This window comes from Phytophthora infestans, genomic scaffold (genome assembly GCF_000142945.1).
Source record: "Phytophthora infestans T30-4 supercont1.33 genomic scaffold, whole genome shotgun sequence".
Taxonomy (NCBI): domain Eukaryota; phylum Oomycota; class Peronosporomycetes; order Peronosporales; family Peronosporaceae; genus Phytophthora; species Phytophthora infestans.
In genome coordinates this window covers 1,100,352-1,118,518 of record NW_003303726.1, presented here as the reverse complement: position 1 = coordinate 1,118,518, position 18,167 = coordinate 1,100,352, and the positions used below count along the sequence as shown (strand labels likewise).

The following is an 18,167-nucleotide window of genomic DNA, read 5'->3' as shown; positions in this document are numbered from 1 at the left end:
CCTGGCTGACGGGTGCCACCACCGACGCTGGGCAGCCTGAAAGTCCTCCTGCTGCTGGTCGAGGTCGTTAGAGATCTCCCGGGGCTCAGAAATAGCACCCTTTTCATCTTCCTCCTCTTTCTCGTCCTCTTCATCCGAGGAATCGAAGAGGCCTCGATGGAAGTACCCAGTCTCTTTCTCCTCGCGGAGTGGAGACTTAGAAGCCGGACGCTTCTTAGAGGGCTTGGCGCCTTCGGCCTTAGCACGCGCCAGACCCTCGGCAAGCGAGAGACGTTTGCGAGGTTTCTCTTCCTCATTGCCACCAGCTTTGAGAGTGCCCTTAGCCTTGACGGCCGGGCTCTCAAGAGCGCACAGACGTCCTGGGACTGTGATCACCTTGATCACTAGCGAGCGACTGCACGCTGCCGTCCTTGTGCTCGCTGGGCACTGGGTTGTACCCTCCCGCAGAGCCCGCACGAGCATGGTGCGTGCTCTCGGACTCGGCTTCGTCCCCACTGCCAGAGTCGAGCTCACGTTCAGCGAACCGAGGGCTCGGACGATTGTCTGGAGAAGCCGAGGGCGACGGGCTGCAACGCTTGTTTGCTTGCTCACTTGCCCACAGCCGCGTCACCCAATGAGCTGATCGCCTCGATGCCACCTGAGTAGCCTCCTGAAGTGCCGAGCCTTTGCCATGAGGCTTAGTGCTCTTGGCTTGCGCCTTTCTGGCAGCAGCCTTGGAGCGTGTCTTTGCACTGCTCTTCGTAGTGCCACGAGGCATGACAAACGGTCGAAGTGGAGATTAAGAAGAGGAGCGCACAGACTGCTGCTCGAGGCTCTAACTGTGAAGTGAGCCTCCGCCGCGCTCGCGCGACCAAGTCGATGTTTTTCGACTTTGGGAATGAAAGTCTGTGACGACCACTTCTTCATTCTGATTGGTCGGTAAACCGAACCTAAGTGGGAGAGGATGTAACGGGGTACGTAGCCCTAAGTGTACCCCTAGTTACATGAAGCGTGACACGTCACACTTCAGAAGTATGACGCATCATACTTCTAGATATTTGGTACAAGGTACCAAGGTCGTCCAAAGCCAACCATTGGCTGATGATATTGCTTTTCGATAGGTGACTTATAGTTTGTATCTAACCCAAGCTTTATCTACCTATAAATATACTCAGCTTACATTCTACCTCAAATTGATCACTTCGCTCCCTTTACGCAAAAGGAGACCTGTGAACTGCCATTCACTGAGAGCTTGTATACTCTCGGAAGCCAACTTCCTGTGCTGTGTCACGACTACAGACAGCCTGAGTAACATGATATGCTGCTATACCTGATAGAGGGTCGTCCACGGGCATACCTTCGGACCATACTTGTGAACAAAAAAAACTTTTAGAAGAGAGCTAAGAAAATCATGTTAATAATTAAGAAAAGCGCATTTTACCGGTAGCGTTACTCAATTTAATTCGAGGAGACGTGACAAATACCGGTAGCGTTGTAATCTAAAAATTAAAATTTGAAGTACATGGGCAATGCGACGCATCATAAAACCTGCAAGATCGAGATACGTCGCCGGCGACCGTCTCATTCAAGAAGAAGCTCACGAGTATTAATAGCAAATACACCCACACCTCGATGACTCGAGCCCATTTGCTGCTATCGTTGCTGGTACTGCTGCTTGATCTGCTGACAGTAAGCGAGGCCGCCACTTACCATCTCGTAGGCCAGTGGATGCCTGCTACCAAGAACACGGCTACAGAGAACCTGTTGGCCGAGGCGCTACAGAAGAAGAATCCGTCGCTGAAGTCGCAGATGTGCTTCACAGAGGTCGCGGCCATTGAACAGCAGATCGTCAATGGGATCCACTTCCGTTATCACGTGCGTGGATGCGAGACGGCCACGCCCGGCCGCTGTAATAGCGGCACATGCGCAACCGAGAAAAAGTTCGACGTCGAGCTGTTCGTGCAGCCGTGGGCCGACATCGTACAGGTCATGTCTGCAGTCGACGTGCAGTAGACCATACTTACCCACTGAGAAGCAGCGAGAATACAAGGAGAGACGAAAAGGGAGGCAGCTTATAGACAACAGCTTTACGACGCTGTGAACACAAATCCTGAGAAAACTCTGCGAAAATGCGGCAGCGTGTTCGCTGACAGCTTCGTCGCGGTTAATCTTCATCGATCTCGATTGTCATTTTCGCTTTCTCTTTTCACTTAAAAGTACTCGGTGTGCTTGCGCTCCACATCAAGGTGGTCAGTATGGAAGGCGTTAGGTCGCATCACGACCTCTTTACTGTGATCGGATCCGTTCCTTTTCGTCTGAACTTCAGTCCTCCATCGATTCTCACCATCGCGTGATCCGCGCTTCAACTCGAAGCTCTCCGCAGCTCCAAGTGGTCGGCGAGCGAGCCATCGCGCTGGCCACTTTCGGCTACCAAGCTCCATGGAGACGAGAACAGAGCTAGCTTCGCCTCGTTGCGAGTATCTCTCTCTTCTTCCTCTCTCCAGTGTGCAGGAATGATTCTACGTCACAGCAAATGGTCTACAAGAGATCCTGTGCCGGTGGTCCAATATCCACTAATACATGCAGCTATGCGAGCATGTCTGTAGTCATTTAGCGCAACATTGCATGATGTCTACCAGCCACAAAATAGTGTTGTACAGTTGTCCCCGGCACACTTGGCGAGAAATTGATGATCGTACCGTGACAAATCGAAATAGTGGTGCTCTTTAACTGTCGTATCCGTTTCTTTTCTTTTTCTACCAATCGCATCGTTCTGCAAAACGTCATTTTGACGAATCACAGCGTGTCGTCATTCGCCCGCACCGCTGAGCGCTCACTTCCACTTTTGCGGTCTCGCGCTCACATCGCCGAAGCCGAAACAGAGCCTTACAACGCCGAGTCAGTGGTTGGATCGGAGCCCGAAGCACAATGGAGGGCCAATGGCGATCAGAGATCCCCGAGGACATGCGCAAGAAGATGATCACTGAAATGTACGTCCTTTCTTGTGTCCATGGCAGCGTTTGAGAGGTTGCGAGCGCTCTAGGGGCATCGCCAGAGCTCGCAAGAAACGGCCCCTTCCTCTTCGTATCTGAGAGCCGCGTGTGGCGTGCAAGTGTACTTACCTACTTTGTATACATAGGTATCACGAGCTGGCGCGTATCTCTGGCGAGGTAGACAAGCAGAAGGTGTGGGGATCGGCCGCCAAGTTCGAGCTCATGTTGTGGTCCAGCAGCCCCGACCGAGTAAGGATACATCACGTGTGCGATAAACACAGACTGTCGTACTCACTTACCGTGTATGTAGAATTCGTACTTAATGAAGATGCAGCGTAAAATCATGAGTCTCAAGAAGAAACCGGGGCCGGGGGAGATGCAGCAGTCCAATATGATGGCCAACGCCAACAACGTCGTGACGTCTAACGCCATGAACGCAGCGACGAACGGCTTGAACAACGGCCTGACTATGAACATGAACGCTGCCAACATGGGTGCAGCCTTGAATGCACAGCAGTTCCAACAGAACAACGCAGCGGCGAGTGCAGCGATGAACACGTTCCAGCAACAAGCTCAGGCTCAGGCTCAGGCTCAGGCTCAGGCTCAGGCTCAGGCTCAGGCTCAGGCTCAAGCCCAAGCTCAAGCTCAGCAGCAGAATGCTGCAGCTCTGGCTGCTGCTGTGTCTAACGGTGCGTCGACGACGTTAAACGCCGCAGCTTCCGCCGGCTTGAACGCTACCAGTACGACGCCAACGACAGCGGGCTCGACTCCTGCTGTGAGTATCCCGTCGGCTCCACAGCAGCAAGCGCAGCAATGGCTACAACGCATTCAAGTACAGTTCCAAGCCCAGCAACGACAGCTGCTGCACACGCAGAACCAAGAGACGCAGCAGCTTCGACAGCAACATTTGAACCAGCAACAACAACTCACTCAGCAACAGCAGCAGCAAGGTGTCGCGCCCGATTTACGTCGTCAGCAGCTCCAAACACTGCAGCAACAACATCAACTTGCACGTACGCGACTCCAGCATCTCCATAAGAGCAAACAGCAGCAGCTGCAGCGCAAACAACAGCAGTATTTGATGCAGAAGCAACACCAGCTCCAACAGCAGCAGCAGCAGCAAGGCTCCGTCACAGCGACGTCAGCCACAGCGACCAGTAATGCTGTGCCGTCGACTGCGATGATGGCTACACCGCAGTCTGGAGCCTCCTCTGTAGCCATGTCTCTGCCCAATGCGACGACCGTGCAGACGACCGCTCCTACTGCGCCTACGACCCAAGCCGCGTCGACTCTGCAGCGTGGAGTCAATCCGGAACAACTAGCAGCGGCGCACACGCAACAAGCCGCCATGCGAGAGATGCAGCGAGCGCAGAACACGTCCCAGCTGCTAGAGACGGCGTTGAAGCACCAGCTCCCCAATAGCGGCGCTGCGACGACTGCGTCGTCGACTCCTACAGTCGCGGCGACGTCGACGACGCCCACAGCGACGACAAGTGGGAACAGCAGCCAGACGTACGTGGAGAGACTGAAGGAGATGAAGCAGAAGTACTGGGACGACTTGGTGATTGTCTATCGCGAGTTTGAGCGGATGGTCAAGCAGAAACCAGCCAATCAGCAGCAGGAGCGGATCAACACGTTCCTCGTGAATTTAAAGCGCATCATCGCGCTGCTCCAGCAAGACCCCGCCAAGGTGACGAGCAGCAACAAGAACGACCTGGACCGCGTGGAAGCACACATCCACAAGCAGGTGCTGCCGATTCTGGAGCGTCTGAAGAACAAGACGCGCGCTGCAGCGACGAATGGAGCGCCTGCAACTGCGGCCGCGCAACAGGAGCAGCTGAAGAAGACGCAGGAAGCGCAGCGACTCGCGCAGCTTCAAGAACAGCAGAAGAAGATGCAGGAGCAACAGAAAGCCGAAGCGCAACGCAAGCTGCTGGAAGAGCAGAAGAAGAAGATGCAACTCGAAGCTGCAGCTGCCGCAGCCAAGAAGCAAGAGCTGTTGGAGCAACAGCGTCAGCAAAAACAGAAGCAGCTTCAAGCGCAGCAAGCGCTCATGCAGCAGCAGCAACAACAACGACAGCAGCTGCTGGCGCAGCAACAAGCGCAGCTGAAGCAGAACCAGATGCGGATGAACGCAGCTGCGCAACCGGGAGCGTCGGGAGCTGTGACAGCGACGTCCGCTACGCTGTTGGCGGCGGGGAACGGCAATGGGATAACAAGTCTGGGAGCGTCGTTGCAGACTCCAATTGATGTGTCCACGGCGTCTACAGGAGACAGCAGTACAGCGAATGGCATGGCGTCGCTGACGCCGGCGCAGTACCGGACGTTCAAGCTGCCAGAATCGCGAAAGCAGCAACTGACTGCTCAACATGCCAAGCTACGGGAACAACAGCAGGAGCTCATCATGCAGCAAAGTCGAGCCAAGACACCGTCAAACCAGGCCAAGCTGGCGCATCAGGCTCAACGTCTTGCACAGATGATCAACAAGATCTCGCAGCAATTGGTGCAGTGTAAGTTGGCGGAGGAGTACGAGCAGTCCAAGATGGGTTTGACCCCACCGATGTCACAACCTAATGCGACGGCCCTGAATAATACGACGACTGTGAAGCCAGAGACCACTACTCCTGCTGTGAATGGTGCTGCTCCTGTTGTATCGGCTGCTGTGGCACCGGAGACGCCGAAGGTTGATACCACGACTGCTATGACGACTTCTACGAAGGTGGACGAGAGCTTCAAGTCAGTGTTACCCGACATGACCGGCCTGGGTGCGTCCGAGAAACTCTTGACTGCTGTAGCAGCCTACGAGAAACACAAGCCCGAAGTTCTGAAGAGAGGCGCGTCTCGGTTCTCGCGCATTGCTTTGACGATCGGAGCCAAGCTCAAGACATCCTACGTGACTTCCTAGAAAGTGCCTCGAGTACAGTCGACAGCTACCGTGCGGATTCAAACAAGACCCTGCCTGAGGTCCGGCCTAACCGAGGATTGCGATACAAATAGAGACGATGAGGTGGCAAGGATGTTACGCTCAAGGATACGCACACGCTCACAGGGAAGCAATTGTTTTTTTTTTGCTTTATTTATGAAAAAAAAGCTTGGTTGTCGCTTGTCTAAAATAAAGTGAGTTCTTGGAGTCAGTACTGCCATGTCGCTAAAGATTTGATGATGACAAATATGGTGACAAGTTTAGAAGATACGGTCTCGTATTCCTCGTGCTAGTAGTGGCTGGTATTTATTGTGAACTACTAAAACGTAGTACATCAGTTTGCCTATCAGCGCTACATGTTTAAGCAGCATACTGGTGCAGGTAATAAAATATGCGCCGCATCATGGTAGCAAATTGTGAGCGATAATGATCACATTGTGACTTACCACTGCACCGCTATCTTTTTGCTCTCTTCGATTGATAATTCTTTTATCCGCTAGATACAGTGCATTTTTTAATGTTAGCTTTATCTCGCAAAACCCACAGGCAGAGGAACTTATTCGGCTCGCGAAGTCGGAAGGCCGAAGTTCCCGACGACATCACGTCTCAGTTTTGAAGTCGCCGAAATCCCAGCTGCTGTGTGTTTTGCACACGTATACATGTTGAAAACACCATTTGCGTCCGCTCGTTGCTCGCTCGATCAGGCGGACGGGGTGGACCAAACTCGTGTTTGTCACACAACTTGATCCACTTACTCAGGTCAAGTCACATTTCGGCCGTGTGAAACAGTCGAATCGAGACTCTCAGTCGAAAAGCAGACGCCAAAGCGCAAGAAACAAGTCGGAGCCCCCTGAAGAGCTTCCGCTGCCTCTCGAGTCCCCGCAATCGCCTGCAACTCTCCGCAGGCTCCTCGTGCACCCTCAGTGTCAATTAAAGCTTTAAACGCATTGGCCCGCGAGAGATCTGCATTGCCCACTCCATTCCGGTGCTACTTTTATCACGTACAAGAGGTCGAGTGGAATCTCATTCGTCCGCCGTCGACTGCAACGCCTCTAGCCATTGGCAGCAACGTACAAGCTGCTTGGGCGTGCTGTAGACCTACTAGAAGTCATCAGTCATGTCGACAATCATGGTGGAACAACCCCGCCAATCAGGGATGGCTACACCCGCTGGCTCCACCTCTGCAGTCAAGTCGCAGACCTCGAGTGCGAATGGGACCAAGGAGCCTGCATCCAACGCGTCACCTGAACCCATGGACGTCGATATGGACCAGCGAGAAGTAGAGAACACGTCAGCGAATAGCACCAACGTGGTGGTCAATGGGAAGACGAAAACGATGGAGTTGTCCACTACCAAACGATATGTGGAAAGCGCCTCCGAGACGTCCAGGAAACTGGTGGAACAGGCCAAACGCCGTCTGCAGATCCAAATGCAGTTCGTCGAGAACGCAAGACGAAAGATCTTGGACGAGACACATCCAGACATGGCAGAGAGACTGCAAGCCCTTGTGGAGGAGCGCGACCGACTGCTTCATTTAGCGAAGCAAAGGAGTGAGTATTTCCAACACAGCACCACCGTGATCTTCGACTACGAGTGTGACGAGGCCAACTCGGAGTACGAACTAAACTGCGAGAAGCTACGGCAAGATATGCTGGAAGAAATCCACCACGAGATGGAGATCCTCCACGACCAGCGCAAAGGAGGCCACAGCTATGGTAAGAAACAGGATTTCTATTTTGTTTTAATCAATTTCTAACGTTTCTTACATGAAGCCCGCACTACGACCCGCAAGACACGTAGTACCCGGAATAAAACCGATTCGGACTCGGGGTTCGTTCTAGACACGGCGCAGAAGATCAAGAAACGCGCTGGTGGCTATGTGTTCCAGCCGCTAGAGAACAAGCTGGGTCAATTGGAGATTGACCACGATGTGCGAGAACTCACGACTGTTTATGAGGCAACCAAGAAGCGACGAATGGAGTTCGATACCGGTATATACCTACAACAGTCGTCTCATATTGTTGCTTCGAATACTGATGAGGTTTTTTGGAATACCGGTACATTGCAGATCGTGACGTCACGTCGGTGGCCAAGTATTACCGGAATAAGTTCTTATACCGAGACTGGATCTTTCAAGAGGGAGATGAGGTATATGTGCTCAATTACCCAGCGTCCAGTGAATACGCTGCAGTTATCTGCGGTATCACGTCCACGGAACTCCTGGTTCTGTCGGAGAAGGGCAAATACTACCGCTTGGTCATCATGGACATCCGACAGGGTCGAGTGGTGCTCACCACGCTGTCATCAGAGCAGGCTGCCTCCCGAGACGATCTCGGCGACGCAAGTCCATAGACACACCGCTATTAGTTGCCGGTGTCGCGCTTGTTCTTGTCTCGCCTTGTGTCTTAATTTTGCTTATCCAACAACTACTTGAAACAACTTTTGCGATGCTATTAAAGTCACCTTTAACGAGCTCAGATACGTTGATATCTCTCAGCTTACAGCACTCCTTATGTTCTATTCGGACTGTAGACTGCATCTCGGTACGTAATAACCTTTAGGACACCGTTTACTGACCCGCAGCAGCTTCCTTTGCCCGTTTGTCAGCGAGGTTTTTGGCCGTCTTCTTCCGCTCCCTAACGGCTTGCTTCTCGGCGTACATTTCAGGCACCTCAAGACCTACACGACGCGCCGAGGCATTGACGATCTCTTGTCCTGTGAGTTTCTTCTCCACGCCAGCATCGAGAGCCCACAAATACTGCAAAATAATACGCATAGAGGTTTTTTTTAGTCCATTCCTTTTGACTCAAGACTTGCAATTGACACACGTACACGCTGCTCCTCGACGCCCTGCAGCAACATCAAGTAGTCACTGGCCTCGGCACGAAATGCGCGCATTTTGGCGCGGTCATTCTCGTGTTGCCGCGATCGGTACTACAAGAACGAACGATGTTGTAGTGTCAGATATTGTGCGGCGGAGAGCGATGTTGCTCGAAAAGCCGAACCTGTGCGAGGATCTGTTGCGAAAATTTGCACTCGCGGATGGATTCCTGCGATCCGCGCGCGCGCGTCACGCGCAGCAGCGAGCGCAGGTTCTTCAGCACGTCAAGCTTCGAGCCAATGCGCACACCTCTCGCCATTGTGATGTTTGGTGTCGAGCTTTGAGCAGGTAAATATGGTGTGGTAGACGTAATCACTGTGGCTGACGTAAATGGAGTGGTGAACGTATCAAATGTATGATTGGTCAATTTTCGCCAATCGGGACGGGATCTGATTACGAAAGCATGCATTGCAGCTACGATTCGTAGACTCCACTCCATTCTACAAGCTGCAGTCACCTCCTCACATCTCTAAACTTTATTCATCATGGCAACGGGAACCACAACATCTGCAACCAGCGGCACCAAACCGACCACGAACAATTTAGGCACCTCGACCATCGAAGAAGCGCTTGAAACCATTCGCCAGGGAGGGTTCGTTGTCGTCATGGACAACGAAGACCGTGAGAATGAAGGCGATCTGATTGCTGCTGCTGAATTCGCAACGGAGGAGCGCGTCGCCTTCATGCTACGTCATAGCACGGGAATCGTATGTGTGCCAGCTCTACCTTCTCGTCTTGACGAGCTGCAGCTTCCGCTTTATGGTGGCGAACAATACTGAGGCCCACAAGTGCAAATTTGCCATCACCGTCGACCTGAAAGAAGGCAACTCGACGGGTGTCTCCGCTGCTGATCGCTCTCGCACGATTCGTGCATTGGCGGACGCAAAGATCGGCCCCACCGCTTTCAACCGCCCTGGACACATTTTCCCATTACTAGCGCAAGAAGGTGGCGTAATGGTGCGTGCTGGCCATACGGAGGCTGCAATTGACCTCGCCAGATTGGCTGGAGTCAAGCCTGTAGGCTACTTGTGCGAGATCATGGGGGATGATGGACGTATGCTACGTTGTCCGCAGCTCCAGGAGTTCTCCAAGACGCCCAGTCTGCCGCTTGTCACGATCTCGGACTTAATTCGCTTTCGTGTCCGCACAGAGACGCTAGTTGAGCGAACTAAAGCCAAAGCCACTACAATCTCCACTCCTTTCGGCGAGTTCTCGTCGCTAGAATACAAGTCACTTGTCCAGGAAGACCAAACGTATCATGCGCTTGTATTTGGCAATGTGAGCGGTCAGAAGAATGTGCCTGTGTCCTAGTGGAAGACGGGCTCAACGCCGGCTTGCAAGCACAGTAAGCTCAGAGATTCATGGCTAAGTGCGGCAGTGGTGTGCTCGTCTACATCCATGGCTCGGCTCAACTACTGCAGATCAGTGGCGAGTTGATGGCACGCCAAAGTATCTTCGGCATGGCGATGCAGATCGTGCGTGACTTGAAAGTTGACTCGGTGCGTTTGCTGGCAGCGACGGAGTCCAGTCTAGATACAAATGGCTTTGGCATTGAGATTGCCAGCACCGAGCGTCTGGCAACAGCGTAGGCGAGGAGATAGACCACAGAAAATACACTTCTGTAATATCAAAGTTGTTTAAACAGCACCTATACTGATCAAAGATTGACCATTGGTCATCAGCTTCAGGTTCGTGAACAAGTTGACCTCCACGTTGCTGTTTGCGTCAACTTTACGCGCCACGTCACTCCGTGTTTATCATTGGTCGAAAAAAAATGGAAACGTATTTTGTGTCAAGCAACACGAAAGATACTTCGAGGTAGTCGCTAGCAGATGAGCTGCACTTGGTTGTACGTCGACGCGTTAGTCTTGAGCAGTCGGCGGGCCTCCTCATCTACCTCGGTGTCGTCCAGTTCGTTCAGCGCCTCGTCAGGCACGTCCATACTGAAACGCTTCCGGAACTGTGAGCCATAGATCCGTTGCAGCTCGCCCACTGGTAAAAGCCCATCCGGCACCTGGAAGCACAGCGGTGTCCAACTGTGTTCGAAGTGGAAAAACACTAGAGTCGAAATGATCAATCCCAGCACAACGTCCACCGTGTAGTGCTTGCGGCCAGCGATGCACAGCGCCGCCAAGATCGTAAGGTACGCCATGCCACACGCCCAGCGGATCTTCGAGGCGGTGCGGCCAGCGAAATTGCGATCCAGAGTCCGTAGATACAGCAGTACGGCCGAGATTGTATAGGCCATGTGCCCCGAAAAGATAAGGTCACCACAAGAGTTGTAGTTGCCGTAAATGGGTCCGACGCGAGTGACAATATCGATCCACGTGGTAGGAGGGAAGTAGTCGGAGCTGCCGGCGCGGCAGTGAGGTGCAGGGCCAGGCAGCGACGTCATGGATACCGTCAACATGCGGAGGAAATAGCAGATAGTGGCAATGCGGAAAAAAGACGACACGATGCGGCAGCGGTTGGGGCGTGTCATGAAAATTGTCTGCAAGAGGAACATGACAGGCACACCGGCGGTCAGGATGTCACTCACAGGCCGCCACTTGGAGTGGAGACCTTGCTCTGGTATCAGCATAAACCCCAGGTCCTTGAGCGGCATCGTGGCGGGCACGTGCAGGTAGAAAGCAATGTTGACGGAGAAGACCATGACGAGAGACATGGCTACGAAGATCTCAGCGTGGTCCATCATGCCGCGTAGGTGGATGTCGACGCGTGAGCGCACGAGGCGCCGCACGTAGATGAAAGTACCGGCAAAAAGCAGCCAGATGCCTCCCCATGTAGCGCGGGAGCGGTGCTGGTCGGGCTCGATGATGAACTTGAAAAAAGTGACCCAAACCATGACGCCGAGACCCACGTCGGCCACCATGTAAAGTGCGAACAGCACGAAGCTCGCCACCTCACGGTAGTCAACCGAGTCACACCAGTGTCTAGGGCTTCGACCTCCTCCTCCGACAGACACCGGCGTACTATTAATATCGGCCCTTGATACCATGTTCTTCTCGTCCAATGAGCCCCAAGTGCCTACGGGGCCCGACATTTTCCGCTTGGTACGGAACAGATTCGACTGCGCGAAGGGCAGGTACGACGTCATCGCGCTCTTTCTGTCTACCCAGGCGTTGCAAGTGGTTATCGAGACGGGTTGACGGTCGTCAGGGACAACAAAGCGCGGAGAATTACACCGCTGACGCTCGGCAGTTCAAATGCTGGAAAAATGGCTGCCTACGGAAATAACCGTCCCGGCCTTTGGTCAAAAAGAGAAATTTGTAATCAGAGCGACGGACTCCGTGGGATAGGGTGTGAAATTCACACTGTGAATTTGACCAATCGGACCTCAGCTTTGCACCAATCACAATGGACCTAGTCAATGATATAATCCTTCTCTACGTCATCCAGGTTTTGACTTTTTCGTTTTATTAAACAAATGATTTCATTTAAACCTTTCATAATGCTTTTGCAAATAGAACGCAATCTCTTCCCTGCCACGCCAGATTACGATTGCTTCCATTCCTCACGCCCGCCTGGCATCTCGTCCGGCATTGCTACATCGGCTTCAAGCCTAAGTCTTTATCTTCCAATATGGCCACTGGCACCTCGAACGGCGTACCCTCCACCAAGAATGCCGGCACGACCTCCATCGAGGAGGCGCTTGACACTATTCGTAAGGGCGGCTTTGTCGTCGTCATGGACAATGAGGACCGCGAGAACGAGGGCGACCTCATCGCCGCCGCCGAGTTCGCCACAGAGGAACGCGTCGCCTTCATGCTGCGCCACTCGACGGGCATCGTGTGTGTCCCCGCACTTGCTGACCGTATCGACGATCTGCAGCTCCCTCTAATGGTGGAGAATAACACGGAGGTGCACAAATGCAAGTTCACAGTGACTGTGGATCTCAAAGAGGGCAACTCAACGGGCGTCTCAGCTGCTGACAGAGCGCGTACGATTCGTGCATTGGCCGACCCGGAAGTGGGTCCTTCAGCGTTTAACCGTCCCGGTCACATCTTCCCTCTATTGGCTCAGAACGGAGGCGTCATGGTGCGTGCCGGCCACACTGAAGCTGCCACAGACTTGGCACGTCTGGCTGGCGTCAAACCCGTTGGCTACATTTGCGAAATGAACGACGAGAATGGACGAATGTTGCGTCGTCCGCAATTGCAAGAGTTCTCAAAGAAATTCGACGTTCCTCTGATCACCATTTCGGATCTAATTCGCTATCGTTCGCGAACGGAGACGTTGGTGCAACGTATAGACGAACAGAGTAAGGTCACTACTCCACTTGGAGAGTTCGCCAGCGTGGCGTACAAGTCACTGGTACAGGAGAATCAAACGTACCATGCGCTTGTGTATGGCGACGTGGACGGCAAGGACGTGCTTGTATTCCTGGTCGAAGACGGCTTTGAAGCGAGTCTGCAAGCTCAATGGGCGCAGAAGTTTGTGGCTACGCACGGCTACGGTGTCCTGATCTACATCCACGGCTCGGAGCAGCTTCTGCAGATTAGTGGCGAACTAATGGCTCGTCAGAGCATCTTCGGTATGGCGATGCAGATCGCACGCGACTTGAAGGTGAGCTCGGTTCGGTTGCTGTCGACGACGGAGGCGAGTTTTGACCCTCATGGCTTTGGTGTTGAGATCTCAAGCACTGAAGCTCTTGTGACAGCGTAGATAGATAGCACTGTGATTTGATAGAAAATACCATGGCGCTGTGAACTACAGTGAACATGTAAAGTCAGGGGCTGATAGTACGGTAACCACGATATTTTTGATAGCAGTAGTACTATTTTCGAAATTATAAATCAAAAGAAATAAAAAATTATAAGAACTTTTGAAAACAATTAGCTTAAAGATTTGAGAAATATTAGATACTGATATTTTATGATTTGTTTCCCTCTTAAGTACGTTTCTTGCCCTTTCCCTCTAACCGAGGGCTCACAAAAGAACTCTTTCGGTCAGGTTGAAGAACAGTTTTTAGACTGACGAGTAGACAAAGTGGGAAACTGCAAACGGTGGTTGCAGTTGTTTAATGTCTATAGAGCGAAATCAAGGTATTTGTTCTTGCTCTCTACCAATAGCCTCGTCCACATCGTGCGTCTAATAAACCTGCAGCCTGTAACGCTAGATTAATGCGCTCAGCAGTGCCAACACACGACGCCAACCTTGCCGTCACTCTCACAATTGTCCGCTGATTTGTAATACAGTATGACTATTATAATTAATCGTATTACTAATACTTCAGCTAACGACAATTAAAAAAAAGTTTACGCAATCTTAAAAAAATCGTTTTAAATAATATCAAGTTGATTTTTTTTGGTACCTGTAATATCATTTTGTCTCTGAAAATCATATTAGGTGATATGTTTTATATTAATTGGTCAACAGGAGATATTTTTACTACATTAACTTCACCGATAATGGAGTTGCCATTAGCCCCTGATCTTACTACAGTGGTAAAAGTTTATATTAAGCTGATTTCTAAATATCATTTCGTCTCACAAGAAAATATTAGGTGAATTAGTTTTATTAGCTGGTCTACCAGGTGATATTATCACTATATTAACTTTACCGAGTCTTCAAGTACTACGGTTTCGTCGTGCTCTTTTATCAAAAATTTCAATTCGAAATGATAACTTGATTGTACAGAATGTGCTTCTTTATTGTAAAAGTTTCCGGGATTAGCAATCTTTCTCTAAGAAAATAGAGTTTCGACTCTAATCCATTCAATTACGGGGAACTTGACGGTACGCCTTCTGTTTAGCGCGGGAGCGCACGAACAGCAAGTAGCCCCCCACAGCTGCAACAGGAAGGATATACCACGCGAACAGCGTCACAGGCGGAGCGCTGACACCTTGGAGACCGTCCTTGGGCTTCGTCTTCGTGTCTGCAACAAGATCCAAAGTGTTGGCTGCGTTCTTGATACCGAGCTCCGCATCCTTCTGTCGGTATTCATCACCGCCTTCAGGCTCGACAGCGGTCGGGCCCGTCGTCTTTGGAGTCGTTTCCACCTCTTTAGGCGCTTCTGTCTCTTGTTGCTTGACAGCAGGAGCTTCCGGTACTTTACGTAGCACCGCAGCTGTCATCATCGGTGCTGTAGCCGCTACATTAACCAAAGGAACGCTAACGTCACGGTAACCGTACGTTCTGCTCATCCACTTGTCTACTTCGACCATTTCCCACGCCACGTCCGTGCCACAAGTGGGACAAACTTCAGGTTTGGGCCAAATAGGGTGATGCAGACGTTTGTTAACCGAGTTGTGTTGCTCCCAGAGCCAACGACGCAGTGCTAGGGGTTTATCCTCTGCGTCTTTGATCTTCTTGACTGCTTCGATCGTATTCTCCTTTAAGAAATGGTCCCGACAGTTCACACAGCCGAAGAAATGTTTCATGAAGCGACGGATCGAAGCCACCACAGATACCAGCAGCTCAGCACTGCGTGTACCGGTTTCAGGAGGGTTCATCGTCAGCATGTGGAACATGTTCCATTGGCCACATGTATACAAGGCACAGGCGCGATAAGTGGCCCCTTGGCCGAGGAACAAATTGTCCAATCGCTGCCATTCCGGAACGGTAATACCGGTAAAATCGAAACGTTCTTCCTCGGCTTTAAAGACAGCGACCGAGCCTTCTTGCCACTCCTTGACGATGGCATCCCACGTGTCAAAGTCCAGCAACTCCTTCGTCTTGACCTTCTCATACAAAGGTCGAATAACCTTCCGGTTGATGGCTCCTGGGAAGGTCTCGGACACCATTTTGAGCCAGCCTTTCAGTGCGTCAAACTCCTCGTCATCCATCACGTCACTGGCCATAAACGCGCCCTGCTTGAGACCGAACACGAAGGCCGACGCGGCGTCCTGGATACGTGTCGTCTGGTTCATTGAGAGCGTGGATTCCTCCCAAATCGCAGGCTTGGGGGTCGCAGTGATCGTTGGCGGCTCTTTGCCCTGGGATGCAGCCATGCTGCTAGCTGTTTTCTTGTCTTCTTCCTCTTTCTTCTTTTTTTCCTCTTCCTCCTTGGCTTTCTGTTCGGGAGACACGTACCCAGGCGGCCACGTGCCTGTCTCGTTGAAGGCAGCTTCTGCGAACACACTGTCGACGTAATCTTTCACTTCTTGAACCGTGTGCGTGCCGATGATGCGCTTGTTCTCCTTCTTGGGGTTCTTCTTGTCAAAGTTAAGCGTCATTAGAGTCGGGAATCCAGTGATACCCACGCGACGACACTTGACGTGGTCCATACAGCTCAATGCTCCGACATAAATGTTGCCCTTTGCCTTGTAGTAGGCCGCCAATTCGAAGTAAGCGGGCGCGAAGTGCTTGCAGTGCGGGCAGCTGCATCACAACGACGTAATTCGGTCAGTTCTCGCTGTATTTCGACGATAAAAGCGCGGTAGACAGCTAGAGGGGTGTTATTTAACGTACAAAGGATGATAGAAGTCGACAATCCACGGCTTGTCCGTCTTGGTCATGTGCTCGTCCCAGTTCTTGTCCGTCAGGTACGTGATGTTGGGGTGGCCATCGGGGAAGAGCGGCTCGCCCTTGTCCTTGGGGTCGACGGCAGCACCCGAGACGGAGCCGGAAGACGTCAGCAGCGCCGCGGCCGACGCCAACGCCCACAGTAGCTGCATTCTACCAGTCAGAGGAGAGCACGCGGGGCGCTTGAACTGCCAAGTGGTAGAGTGACACGGCGAAACGGAGGAGCTCTTAGACCAGATGGTTTGTTATGGAGGTCGGTAATTGCAGTGATTGTATCTTTAGAGCCGGATAACGGTCGATTAGTTTCTGATGAATAGAAAGTAAGAGGTTTACTGACCTGTCAGTTGATGTGGTTCACATAAATGAGAGAGGCTGATGCTCTGTCAGCATTTTGAAAGGAGTTCGGTTCTTCTCTAATCAAATGGAGGAATCGCTTCTTTTTCCAAGCTTTCATTGTTACCTATTGCTGTTTATCTTGGGGATGATTTAACGTAGGTTAGATAATTTATTATTTATCTGATCAATGAGCACCACCATGTATTAATATCACCGTGAGCTAAATGCAGCAAAAACACTTCACAGTTAGTTAGCTACATGCTGGGTGATCAACTTTTGGCTATGGTGTGTCAGGCAGCGGCCAAATATCCCAGCGTACAGGCAGGCAGACTTTAATCACCGATAGAAGTGTAAGCCAGATCATTGCCATGAAACGCGTGCGCTACAGAACGAGAAAGAGACCAATGAACCCCGAAGTGGCGGTTGTAAGAAACAAGAAAGATCAAAACACCTGTCTTAACCTATATAGAAAGGACCAAGACGCACGCGACAACCATTGACGCCGTTGGCGTTCACATAGATCGACTGACGTTATACGCAGTTGCTACTGTCAGGGACGAAAGTCCCATCTGAGTTCTGACAGCCGCAGTTTCCGGTGGTAGGGTCCTTGACGCAACCAGCGCCTTCCCCGCTGTCCGTGCCATTTCCACTGCATATACGCGAGAGAAGAGTTAATCTCAAAAAAAATCAAGGTGGAAAGAGGACAGAACGTTTACCTCCAGAAGAACATCCAGCAGCCGTCGTTGTCCTCCATTTGGTCCAAGGTGGGCGGGTCGCACGTGTAGGCCGAACAGGTCCCGTAAGGGTAGCCATTATTACCGTCGTACTGATGGTCGGTCACGAAGACGGCAAAGGTCTGTGTCTCAGAGGTTCGGGTGTTGTGCGAGCATTCAGCAGCCTGGATGGCTGTGGATACTTTGGTCACGTCGCAGTTATAAGTGCTCGGACACTTTCCATTAGTGTTGGAGCTGGCCGGATCCAGTGTCGCGGTAACGAGAGTGGGGGTGGCAAGGAGGGCGAGAGCGAAGGTGAAGTGCATCTTGCTACCGAAAAAGCAATTAGTTGATCGGTTGTTGGTATCAGGGAAAAATGAAAAATGCTAGAGTGTGTCTGATTTCCAGTTCGTTTCCGACTGTCGACTGCATGTGCTGATTTCCAGCACCCTGACCGTCAACCAACCGATCTTTACATGCAGAAAGAGTAGCGTTCGAGTGGTTCGTCCTTGTTGAGGACCATATATGTATCCAGATGGCTGCTCGCCCTCGCTGTTTGCTGTCCAAACATTGAACATTGAATAAAGAGAAGTTTCTTGTAACTATGGCCATAATTCGAGCCTGAGGCACCAGACACGTCCAGGATACAGACAGTAGGTTTCCTTCAGCTTCATTCCTTTTAACTTGAAGTCATGGAGTTAAGAGAGCTGGTCAACCGATGTATTTAGGTACAGTATGTAAAATGAGCATATTTTATTAGAATCTTATTCCAAGTGCCGACTGCTGTTCTACCACACGATGTTGTTTTTCTCTCTATTCAAGAGCAGCATGCCAGACCAGTGCTTAAGCTAAGAAAATATGCATTACGCAACTAC

The 18,167-nt window shown here is 51.5% G+C and overlaps 9 protein-coding genes across 9 annotated transcripts; 5 read left to right on the top strand and 4 right to left on the bottom strand.

Annotated features, from left to right (window-relative positions):
- Nucleotides 1-1,611: 1,611 nt before the first annotated feature.
- Nucleotides 1,612-2,135, top strand: PITG_14924 (uncharacterized protein; the record flags this gene model as incomplete). Its single annotated transcript, XM_002899052.1, has 1 exon — nucleotides 1,612-2,135. One exon carries the CDS (start codon nucleotides 1,612-1,614, stop codon nucleotides 1,990-1,992), a length of 381 nt encoding a protein of 126 aa, XP_002899098.1.
- Nucleotides 2,136-2,907: 772 nt separating this feature from the next.
- PITG_14923 (uncharacterized protein) lies at nucleotides 2,908-5,877 on the top strand (the record flags this gene model as incomplete). Its single annotated transcript, XM_002899051.1, has 3 exons — nucleotides 2,908-2,969; nucleotides 3,119-3,221; nucleotides 3,283-5,877. 3 exons carry the CDS (start codon nucleotides 2,908-2,910, stop codon nucleotides 5,875-5,877), a joined length of 2,760 nt encoding a protein of 919 aa, XP_002899097.1.
- Nucleotides 5,878-6,715: 838 nt separating this feature from the next.
- PITG_14922 (uncharacterized protein) lies at nucleotides 6,716-8,247 on the top strand (the record flags this gene model as incomplete). Its single annotated transcript, XM_002899050.1, has 4 exons — nucleotides 6,716-7,153; nucleotides 7,277-7,610; nucleotides 7,668-7,886; nucleotides 7,964-8,247. 4 exons carry the CDS (start codon nucleotides 7,013-7,015, stop codon nucleotides 8,245-8,247), a joined length of 978 nt encoding a protein of 325 aa, XP_002899096.1.
- A 112-nt stretch (nucleotides 8,248-8,359) lies between these two features.
- On the bottom strand, nucleotides 8,360-9,035 carry PITG_14921 (uncharacterized protein; the record flags this gene model as incomplete). Its single annotated transcript, XM_002899049.1, has 3 exons — nucleotides 8,360-8,653; nucleotides 8,728-8,829; nucleotides 8,901-9,035. The coding sequence occupies 3 exons, from the start codon at nucleotides 9,033-9,035 to the stop codon at nucleotides 8,465-8,467; spliced, it is 426 nt and encodes a 141-aa protein (XP_002899095.1).
- Nucleotides 9,036-9,229: 194 nt separating this feature from the next.
- On the top strand, nucleotides 9,230-10,087 carry PITG_14920 (riboflavin biosynthesis protein ribBA, putative; the record flags this gene model as incomplete). The annotated part of the gene is made up of 1 exon (XM_002899048.1): nucleotides 9,230-10,087. The coding sequence occupies one exon, from the start codon at nucleotides 9,536-9,538 to the stop codon at nucleotides 10,085-10,087; it is 552 nt and encodes a 183-aa protein (XP_002899094.1).
- A 290-nt stretch (nucleotides 10,088-10,377) lies between these two features.
- Nucleotides 10,378-12,027, bottom strand: PITG_14919 (uncharacterized protein; the record flags this gene model as incomplete). The annotated part of the gene is made up of 1 exon (XM_002899047.1): nucleotides 10,378-12,027. One exon carries the CDS (start codon nucleotides 11,871-11,873, stop codon nucleotides 10,602-10,604), a length of 1,272 nt encoding a protein of 423 aa, XP_002899093.1.
- Nucleotides 12,028-12,358: 331 nt separating this feature from the next.
- On the top strand, nucleotides 12,359-13,551 carry PITG_14918 (riboflavin biosynthesis protein ribBA, putative; the record flags this gene model as incomplete). Its single annotated transcript, XM_002899046.1, has 2 exons — nucleotides 12,359-13,342; nucleotides 13,546-13,551. 2 exons carry the CDS (start codon nucleotides 12,359-12,361, stop codon nucleotides 13,549-13,551), a joined length of 990 nt encoding a protein of 329 aa, XP_002899092.1.
- Nucleotides 13,552-14,408: 857 nt separating this feature from the next.
- On the bottom strand, nucleotides 14,409-16,436 carry PITG_14917 (thioredoxin-like protein; the record flags this gene model as incomplete). Its single annotated transcript, XM_002899045.1, has 2 exons — nucleotides 14,409-16,099; nucleotides 16,190-16,436. The coding sequence occupies 2 exons, from the start codon at nucleotides 16,393-16,395 to the stop codon at nucleotides 14,494-14,496; spliced, it is 1,812 nt and encodes a 603-aa protein (XP_002899091.1).
- Nucleotides 16,437-17,110: 674 nt separating this feature from the next.
- Nucleotides 17,111-17,815, bottom strand: PITG_14916 (uncharacterized protein; the record flags this gene model as incomplete). The annotated part of the gene is made up of 3 exons (XM_002899044.1): nucleotides 17,111-17,228; nucleotides 17,296-17,622; nucleotides 17,769-17,815. 3 exons carry the CDS (start codon nucleotides 17,813-17,815, stop codon nucleotides 17,111-17,113), a joined length of 492 nt encoding a protein of 163 aa, XP_002899090.1.
- Between the last annotated feature and the right edge of the window lie 352 nt (nucleotides 17,816-18,167).